The 10,296-nt window shown below is 33.2% G+C and overlaps 1 protein-coding gene across 4 annotated transcripts; it reads left to right on the top strand.

The window, feature by feature from the left end:
* Positions 1-3,711: 3,711 nt before the first annotated feature.
* LOC306864082 (arrestin-C-like) lies at positions 3,712-9,359 on the top strand. Of its 4 annotated transcripts, none has more exons than XM_079407789.1 (16): positions 3,712-3,864; positions 4,513-4,538; positions 5,563-5,593; positions 5,746-5,806; positions 5,895-5,939; positions 6,079-6,272; positions 6,460-6,519; positions 6,606-6,682; positions 6,780-6,915; positions 6,998-7,082; positions 7,430-7,502; positions 7,614-7,751; positions 7,883-7,966; positions 8,092-8,115; positions 8,202-8,251; positions 8,387-9,359. In XM_079407789.1, the coding sequence occupies exons 2-16, from the start codon at positions 4,528-4,530 to the stop codon at positions 8,389-8,391; spliced, it is 1,074 nt and encodes a 357-aa protein (XP_079263915.1). In that variant the 5' UTR covers positions 3,712-3,864; positions 4,513-4,527; the 3' UTR covers positions 8,392-9,359. The 4 variants fall into 4 exon arrangements, with proteins under 4 accessions (XP_079263915.1, XP_079263918.1, XP_079263917.1 ...); XM_079407792.1 differs by having other exon boundaries at positions 3,785-3,864; positions 6,496-6,519; XM_079407791.1 differs by having other exon boundaries at positions 3,863-3,924.
* Positions 9,360-10,296: the final 937 nt, after the last annotated feature.

The following is a 10,296-nucleotide window of genomic DNA, read 5'->3' as shown; positions in this document are numbered from 1 at the left end:
AGAACAAAATTTATCTACGAAACCATAGTTTTGTGTAATTTGCTCGAATCAGATCTGATTGGATTATATTGCAAGCGTCACACTGAATTAACTCCAGCACCATGGACAGAGGTTGATACGCACTCGTATATACACCTACTTCCCACCTCACATCACCTCACTCACATATAATAATCATACAAATGTATACACATAATATACACCTAAAATACATGTGATATAAAAATGAAATATTATATGAATACGGTGTGTATGAATGTGAGTATATCTTATAAATATTATTATAAAGTAATATTTATTATGTATTACATAATATGTCATACATATTAACAGAAGTGTATAATAATGGAATAAGTGGGTAATGTTTAATATATTTTATAAATTACCCATTTTTATATTATTTTTACTAAAATCTAATTTAATATGACTGAACCTCCCTGACTATAGGTAAAACATTATTACATTACACACACACACACACACACACACACACACACACACACACACACACACACACACATTAATATAAATATATCTATATAAAGTAAATATATATATTTAAATTCAGTTTGATTTATAACAAATTACATAATATACAAAATAAATATTCATATAAATGTATAATAACAACATAATTTATTAAAAATATATATAATTTTATTAAAAATGGATTAAACTGATTTTATATTACTTGGTTAAAATAATTTAATATGACTGCATCTACATAAAACATAGCATACACATGTTTTAGACATAAAGTTATAAAGTGTGTGTGTGTGTGTGTGTGTGTGTGTGTATTCAGAAACTAAGAAAAAAGGGTACAAAAACGGTACTTATATATTATACATACGGTCACTGTGATTTAGCCAAGTAAGACATGTATAGGGGACATTAACTTTTCTTCAATTCATCCTTTAGGCATAATTTAAATATATTTTAATAAAGGCCATTGATAACATTTTTACAATTCCAAGCAAAATTAACTCAAGTTTTAGCCAAGTTTTTTTTTATATAACTCAAGAGTCATTTGGTGCATTTTCAAGAACACTTAAATAAGCAATAATGCACAAAAGATTAAATGTTTGAAAACTGTGTTCGGTTACTGAATGTCCAGAACAAAGATTAAAAAGCCTAATCAAATTGGAAGCCTGAGTATATGCCAGAGAGGTACTGAGCACCGTGTAGATCTTTGGAATCCTTGGGCATTTACAAAAGGTCAGGCCAAAGTTCATAGGTCTTTACTTCATTTGAGTGACATTGGTTTTGTCACAAAGGACTGCAAGCACTTTCTAATAAAGAGAGAATCCATCCTGTGCGCTCAGTAGACACAATCCCATTGCAGACAAAGTTGTTGTGTAGACAGATTAGGAGAGATTAAACTCTGAAGCAATCTGTGCCAACTATGGGTCAACAGCACCAGAACCTAACTTGATATCAATAAATTACCTTTATATGGAAGTTCGGCTAATGCGAATGCTGATGATACAGATGTCATCTAGGGAGGATGTGTAGCTTTGCATATATTTAGAAGATTTGAGACAGACTTCTTTTAAGTCATTCATTAACATTGTTTTGGGTCATAAGTTATTTGAGATTCAAAAATGTTTCAAAAGCAAATCTGCTGCTACATTATAAGTGTCTGTTTGCTGGTTGAGTCAGAAAATGTTCAGTTTCAAAAATATTCAACAGTCCTGTATATGATGGATACAAGAGTTCAATTCCTTTTCTGAATAATTCAAAAATATTTTCTTTGATTATTCATTTAGAAGTTGTTTAGAAATAAGTACATCTGTGTTTATATGTGCACTACAGTCTTTGACACTTTGTTACCTGGGCTTTACCTCTTTCTCAAACAAGCCTGCCCACTCCCTCCCTAAAGTGTAATTACAGACGCACATGAGCTCCTCTGTAATTACCTTTGGATTAAATCCTAAATCTTCACACTTTGAACTAAAAATGGACTTTAGATATTAGAAGTGAAAGACTAAGGTCTTACCGACTTATTTTTTTAAACCATTTTTAAATTACTTATAATTATCAACCTCCACAACGTATCTAATGTAATTAATGATCTTAAATGTGTAAATTTAAAAAAACTTCAGTTGCATCAATAAAATGTCCCCATATAAGAGAGGTTTGTGTGACAGTTTTAACTCGCTTTAACTAAATCAAGTAACGTTTTGTCGGGTGCATTGACAATTCGTCTGCATTTATTATCTCCTAAAAATAAAGACATATATTCTTAACTTCATGTTTTGACTCGACTGTAGCTATTTAAGTGAATTCTTAGCAATAAGTGGATTACACTCAAGAAATGTTCTTAGGGTGCCAATTCTTGCACCAGTGAGAGACGCGCCACCCGATTGCTTGAGCTTCTGGGATTGGTGGAGAGCCTTTAGAGAAACATGATGCCGTTGGACTGCCAGTACCTGATAGGAGGGAACAGATGGAAGTAAAGGCCATGTCAGTAAACACTGACTGACGCTAAGAGATCTACCTGTGTTGGGCAAAGGGGGATTTCATAGCAAGCTTACATTTAATAGCACCTTTAATATGTAGGGATATAATTACATTTGTAATTAACTATTCGCTACACATTTTTCCACAGGTATGTAAAAAATAAATAAACAATTGGCACACATATAAACTTTAGAAGTTAACAGCTCAATTTGACTAAAGATAATAATTATATAAACAAAATAATATAAATAACAAAGAAAACTATTTAATGACCACCACTCAGCACAAAAACCTTTCATATAAGTCAAAGGCTTAAGAAAATTGCTCAGGGGTCTCTTTCCTTAGTTAAGTATACTTTAAGTCACAAACTTGTTTGTGAGAAAAAGAACAAATAAATGATTAATAATGGAAATCCTACAATATATACACACTGTTTTGTAACTAAAATTGTGTGCAAACAATATGTACAGTGCTTTAATAAGGTACCGTACAGGGTGAATGGTCTATGTTTAGCCATGACATCACTCATGGTTGTTTTGAAGTTGTCCTGCTCACGTTCCATCTGCAGACCAGCCATTTCCATTTATGTAGGGATACTTTATTTACATTTATTTACATTTTATTTACATTTTCTAAGGCCATGTTAAATAAAAAGATCTGCATTTTGAGTGGCTCAGTTAGGTAATGACGGAATAGGATCAAGTTTGAGGTTCTCACCTCATTTACTACAGTTTTTATTTAACTGATTAACACAGAGACATGAATTTAGCTGACATAATGCTTTTATTATTCTGATCTTTATTCCTCACAAAATACTGCATCTGTAGACTATGAAGACTGTTTACACTGTGTATATTAAAAAATATTTATTATATTTTTATTATTTTATATTATATTAAATATATATGCATTTTACCAAAATGTATATATATGCTTCATTACTACCTGCACTTTGTATTTTATTGGCTCTGTCCTAGTTTGGTGAAGACTATTGAAGGAACGCATGTAGAAATGACTCTTTCAAAGAACATGTCAATGTATCACACTGTACCTTCTTTAAAATCTGAAATGAGCTTATTGTTATTATTATTAAACTACTGTAATTAGTGGTATGACAAATCATTTTGATTTAGAGCCTAAACCATTTCCCTGTTGTTCTTTGGTTAAATTCCCTATTTTTTATTTTGTAAACATGTTGTAGCCCTAAATAGCAGGTTAAGTGTTTAATTGGATTGACAGAAAGGCAGCAGCGTCTACAACAGAGCAGCATCAGCCAGCAGAGCAAAGGTCTGAGTATAAAACCCTGTGCTTCTGACTGTCATCTGCACTCTCTGACTTCAACAGACAGGCTGTGGATTACCAGAGAGAGGGAGCAGATCACCCTATCGCCCTTCCAGTGAAAAGGTAAGAGCTCAGTGACTTTACATTACAGGACATCATTAGTTCAAGAAACAAAACAAATGGGCAAGGGGGAAATTTTTTAACCTTTTGACAGGTTTCCACATGGTTCTTTTCCTTTTTAATGCATTTATAAAAGCCTGTGTTTTTAAGATGCACAGAGTAATTGACGACCTCTTAATGTCTCTTTTTTTTTTGATCAGTTCTTTTTTTGAAATGTAAATTGCACACGCAACCTTTCTGATTTTGTTTGAGATTTGACATTTGAAATTTGGTTGAGAGAAAATCTCATTGGATGAGATTATCTCTACATTCACACACATACACAAACACACATCACGACTTCTTATATAAAATTTTTAATTTTAATTATTTTTTACAAATATGTCTTTTTATTCTATTTTTAGTTGTTTCAGTACAGCAAGTTAATCTAAATGAAAATGAGAAATGTTGCTGAACTAGCTGAAATAAAAAAGTTCAAATTTGTAATATATTTAATTTAAGTTCAATTTATTTAATATCAAATAAAATATTTTTTTTATGCTTTCAGTTTTAGTTCTCGTTAACCATAATAACACTAACATCTTGTCACCTTGACAACAGGCTTGTTGTTTTTATCACTGTTCATAATATTCTCTTTTTCATTTATTTCAGGAAACTCCTTCTACGATGGTAGACAAGTAAGTTTTGTTTCCTTTTTGCTCTCACCTTTGAAAATTGACACTGCTCTCATACAGAAAACAGCCGCCAAATAGTTTTTTCTAAACTTCTATTTTTTTTGAGTCATTTCACTTGTACTTTTCAATGACCAAAACAATTTATTAAACATTTATAGAAAGTAAGGTTTAGGTAGTAGCGACCCTCTGGTGAACTCCTATATTGTTGGATCAAACTTTTCACCATAATATTTATCAAGTTCTTAGTTCTCAGTTCTTCTAAGTTTTTAGATTTTAAAATTATATTTTTAATTTTGTATTCAATGCTTTTTTTGTCACTTACTTAATTTTTTGTGTTTTTTTAAATATTCACGTTACAGAAGGCAATGAGAAAGGGTCAGTCCAAAGTGCAAACTGCAAACATTGTTCATGTTTTGAATGATTTGAGAGATCAGAAATTAATAAACCACTTAATATAGCATATCTAAGTAGGATAGGATAGGGTAGGATATCTGGTACGTTAATTAATTCAACAGTAGAAGCAGCACATATTGAAAAACCATTACATGTGTCAGTGAGGACGTTCTTGTAAGTTTAGAATAGATCTTATCAGGTGGGAACATTCACTGGAGTCCAACATGAACGTGCCATAAGCTGGTAGTCACAATCAATTATCAGGCATCCCCTTTGGAGTAAACACAAGCTGCCTCCATTCATGGAGCCTGGATTAGCAAAGGGTTGTCCGGGACTTGGCTTTGAAGTGTCTTAAAATACTAAGCTTTAACAGCTTGATAAATGCTCAGGATGAGAAGGTCAAACCTGCAAACGCAAATACAGTGCTCAGGTAGAGGTGGCTGAAGAGGTTAATACCTGAGGTATAGGCCTAATAGGACAAGTGACCTCATCTCACTCTTCTTTGCATCCCACCCTTTTACTAACTAAACTCTTTATCTTATTTAATCAGTGTCTACTACACCACAAACCATATTTCTAACTGTTTCTTTACCCCATTTTTCCTTCTTTTTTTTTTTTTTGCATGTTCAAAAAGAGTTTTCAAGAAGACCAGTGGAAATGGCCAGGTATGACTGAACTCAGCTGACGACTTGCTGTTTTGTCAGTTCCTTAATATATTGCCACAGATGCATCTTGAATTTTCATATTACATTATATGTAGTATAATATAGTCATATTACATTTTGACAAAACATGTAATGCACTGTTTGTGTTTCAGCTCACTCTCTACTTGGGGAAGAGAGACTATGTTGACCACGTTGACTCAGTTGAACCTGTTGGTGAGAAACTGTCTGTGTTTATTATTAATACACAGAAAACAGGTAATATCCAACAACTAAATTGGAATTGTTTCTTATTATTAAACAGAGGGTGTACTGAAAATCGATCCTGCAGACCTTGGAGATAGAAAAGGTATTGCCAGTATCAATATGCCTCAATAAAATAGAACAATATTTAATAGTAAATAATAGTTTGATTTGTATTTATTTGAAAGAGAGGTCAAAAGGACTTGTTAAAAAACAATGTTTTACCAGTTTCTTGCTTCATGCAGTTTGGATTCAGCTGGCCTGTGCTTTCCGCTATGGTCGCGAAGACCTGGACGTGATTGGGCTTTCCTTTAGAAAAGACATCTGGATTCAGCACATACAGCTATATCCTGATGCAGGCCACAAACCCACCCTGACAGAGATGCACAACACTCTCCTGAAGAAAGCTGGAGAGCAGGGTCATCCCTTCAGTTTTAATGTAAGGCATCTGCCAGATATTTTAATATATATTTTCTTTTGTTCTTTTGCCACTTTTTTATTATTTGTTACTTTTTATTATACCATTTAATTTATTATACTATTCATTTATCTATTTATTTACTATTTATTACAAAATAATTTGCATAGAACTGAAAGGACTTAAATTGAAATGATCTGTCTTTCAGATTCCTACCAACCTTCCCTGCTCTGTTACACTTCAGCCTGCCCCAGATGACAAAGGAAAGGTGAGATGAAAACAGGACTGAATGATTTATATTATCTTCAAATAGAAATGCACTGAATGGACCTGCTCATGGCTCTGTTCTTGCAGGCTTGTGGTGTTGACTTTGAGGTCAAAGCCTACTTGGCCCAATCAGCTGATGACCCCGATGAGAAGATCGACAAGAAGTACGTGTTATTGGTTATTTTGTGCATTCAATCCATGTTAAAACACTGATAATTCACTGAACTTTACTAATCATTTTTCTGTCCTCTCCCTCCACAGGGACACCTGTCGACTTGTCATTCGTAAAATCCAGTTTGCTCCTGATAACACAGGATCTGGACAGAAAGCTGAGCTCTGCAAGAGCTTTATGATGTCCGATAAGCCTGTTTTTCTGGAAGCCTCTCTGGACAAGGACGTATGTAACCTCTGATGCACTTCAAGCTTTGATATTTACCAAATCAAGAAGAAGCTCATGTGTCTTTTTGTTCTGATAACAGATCTACTACCACGGCGATCCCATCCCAGTCTCTATTAAGATCAAGAATGAGACCAATAAAGTTGTGAAAAAAATCAAGGTTACAGGTGAGATTGAATAAAAGAAATGTCAAATAATTCACAAGTTGTATATATATATATATATATATATATATATATATAACAAATAATGTAGTTATTATCCAACTAATTACTTGACTACTTCCAAATAAGTCAATTATTGTTTAATATGCAAAAAGAATGAGACCATGGAGCGGTACAAGAAAAAAATAGCAGATCTAGGAAATCAGGTGCCAGGAATAACAGTTAATTATATATTTTAGTAGTCATTATAATTTATTTTTTTAAAATAGCCACAGAATGCAGTCATTGACTAATCAGAATAGAGTATTACACAATAAATATAACTGATTTTGCATCCATTATTCTCATAGTTGACCAAACCACAGACGTCGTTCTCTATTCAGCCGACAAATACACCAAGAATGTGCTGTGTGAAGAGTTTGGGTGAGTCTTATTTTTTTTTGTCAGAGATATATGCCAGCCATAGTGAAGATCTCTTCAATGATTAGTCTTCAGTTCTCTAAATCGTCTATATGATTCAAATGCTCTCTGCAGGGAAACTGTAGAAGGAAGCGCAACTTTTGAAAAAACCCTCCCGATCACTCCTCTGCTGGCGAGCAACAAGGAGAAACTTGGCCTGGCGCTGGACGGCAGGCTTAAAGATGAAGACACCAATTTGGCCTCAACCACTATGTGAGTGTTTGTTTCAGCTTAACAAACTTTCATAAAGAGTTTTACAGAATGCCTCATAAAAATTAAGTAAAAGTGCTCTTAATCTAAGTTTTACAATACATTCACTTCATTGTTTTTCCTATTTTCTTCAGAATAAGGGGGGGTGTGGACAAGGAGATGCTGGGAATCCTTGTGTCCTACAAGATCAAGGTTAACCTCATGGTATCAGGAGGAGGGTAAGGTTTTCTTTCTTTGACCAATTTGTCCAGTTTGTGCTAAACTGACTGTAAACAAATGACAATTATACATTTATTATTATTACTGTTTTTATTTATATATTTATTTCCCTATTTTTTTTCAGTCTGCTGGGAGGCTTAACAGCAAGGTAAATAAAAAACGAAATGCTGCTGAAATGCATTATGAGAAATTAGGAACGCCCCTTTATATGACCTTTTGTTTTTTTCCATGCAGTGATGTGACAGTAGAGCTGCCTCTGACCCTGATGCACCCTAAACCCAAAGGTATACAAACTTTTTTATCAATATAGCCATTGCCCATGGCAAGTTTTAAACAATGTCCAATCATTGTTCACCAATGTTTATCATCATAAATAATCTCACTCCCTTTCTTTGCGTTTCCCTTTCTGATTATAACAGACTGAATGCCCGTATCAGATTCCACAGGACAGATGTTATCCTCGAGTACATTCCCTCAGCACTTTCACAGCAAGACAGAAGAAGCAAAGTCGCATGGCTCCCTGTTAAGCAAAGAAGGCATTTCAGACAATGTCAGGAGTACCTCACAACACAGAAAACACATCACTATCACTTAGAGCAAAGTCGCTAGGTCATACTGGTGGTAATAAAATGACAGTTTAAAGCATAAATCCAACTTGGGGTGAATGGTTGCCTTGAGGTTCTCAGTCCAGGACTAACATAACTCTTCTTTGTGAAAGTGCTCCCTAATGGTCGTCATCTTACCTATAAATGAACCCATAGAATACAAAGTGTGTCTGAGCGATGCATTTCAATGTATGGAGTTTGATCACCTCGTTATGTATGCTTGTGTTAACTTGTCTTGCGTAGAGTCTAGAGTCATTTAAACCAGAGACATTTGAATCACAGCAGCTCATGTGATTTTGTTTTGTCATGTGTGGAATTCTTGACTCCTGAGTCATTAAACCAAATGAAATACTTATAAAACTGTCATAGTCATTCGTTTTTATATTGATTTCTATAAATCAGAAACAATTACAACAACTTGCTGTTCTGCAGTGATTTTCAGACACTATTTGTTGGTCAGAACGCTACACTGTAAAAAATTTCTGACCTCCCCAACTCAAAATTTTCTAGTGACTAATTACATCTAAATTTCTCCATTGGCCCAGTTGCAATTTCTGCTAACTGAATTTGATCAATTGTGGCAACAGTCTGTTAACACTGGCTCAATGAGAAATAATATGTTGAGCCAACTGGGAAAAAGAAGTCTACTAAACCAAGTTATTGGCCAAAATTAACTATTTTAAATAGTTGTTGCATAAATTTTTTGTTTTACCTAATTTAAAAATGTATATTGGTAAATGTGTATTGCTAAAGCAACCTTACTGAATTGTTTATTCCCTGTTATCCCAAAAGAAAGGAAAAAAATATTAATATACTAAACACTGCCACATTTTAATACTTTTAATGAAATATACAACAATACTGTGAAAATACCTTACAATTATAAATACATTGAAATTTTCTATTCAGTATACCTTACAAAATCATGCATTTTAATTCTCATAAGATACACAAAGCTGATGAATTGCACCTTATACAATAATACATTCACAAATGTGCAAAAATGGGTAACACTTTATTTTAGGGTGTCTTAACTAGTTGCTTATTATTAGCATGCATATTAGTACAATATTAGCCATTTATTAGTAGTAATTAAACACATATTAATGCCTTATTCTACATCCCTAATCCTACCCAATACCTAAACTTAACAACTAACTTACTAACTATTAATAAGCAGCAAATTAGAAAAGTCATAGTTAATGGTGAATTAGTGTTCCCTATTCTAAAGTATAACCCAAAAATGTCGAAAACACCATAAAATAATAATTTTATAAATAATAGTAATAATTGATCTGAGGTTACTTCAACCAGTGTTTATGTTAATGTCACTGAATATTACCATTCTCACAAAAGGTACTCTGAGCTCATGAAACTGCATCTTAACTATTTAAACATTAAACATCAAATACATTCACATATTAAAAATGTCAAAAACACCATCAAATTTAAGTAATGGGGAGGTTACTTCACCCACTGTTTAAAGTAATTTCACATTAAGTCTACCATTCTCACAAGAGGTACACTGAGCTCATGAAACTGCATCTTATGCGTCAAATGTTTGCCAAAAAAACTCATAAGAGGTACTTTGAGGTTAAAATTATGTCATGAATTACCCTCATGTCGTTCTACATCAATAAGACCGTTGTTTCATAAAAAATTTCATCAAACAAATTTCATCATCGGATTTCATCAAAAATATCTTAATTTGTTTTCTGAATTGA

The sequence above is a fragment of the Barbus barbus genome (genome assembly GCF_936440315.1).
Source record: "Barbus barbus genome assembly, chromosome: 45".
Classification (NCBI taxonomy): domain Eukaryota; kingdom Metazoa; phylum Chordata; class Actinopteri; order Cypriniformes; family Cyprinidae; genus Barbus; species Barbus barbus.
The sequence above is the reverse complement of the archived record's forward strand: the minus strand, read 5'-3'. Positions and strand labels throughout refer to the sequence as shown.

What these genes read in the sequence shown, in the direction of transcription:
- LOC306864082 (XM_079407789.1), top strand. An exon ending in TGACTCAGTTGAACCTGTTG is followed by an intron (nt 5,807 to 5,894) that starts GTGAGAAACTGT and finishes ATTATTAAACAG; the next exon opens with AGGGTGTACTGAAAATCGAT. An exon ending in AAGCCTCTCTGGACAAGGAC is followed by an intron (nt 6,916 to 6,997) that starts GTATGTAACCTC and finishes TTCTGATAACAG; the next exon opens with ATCTACTACCACGGCGATCC.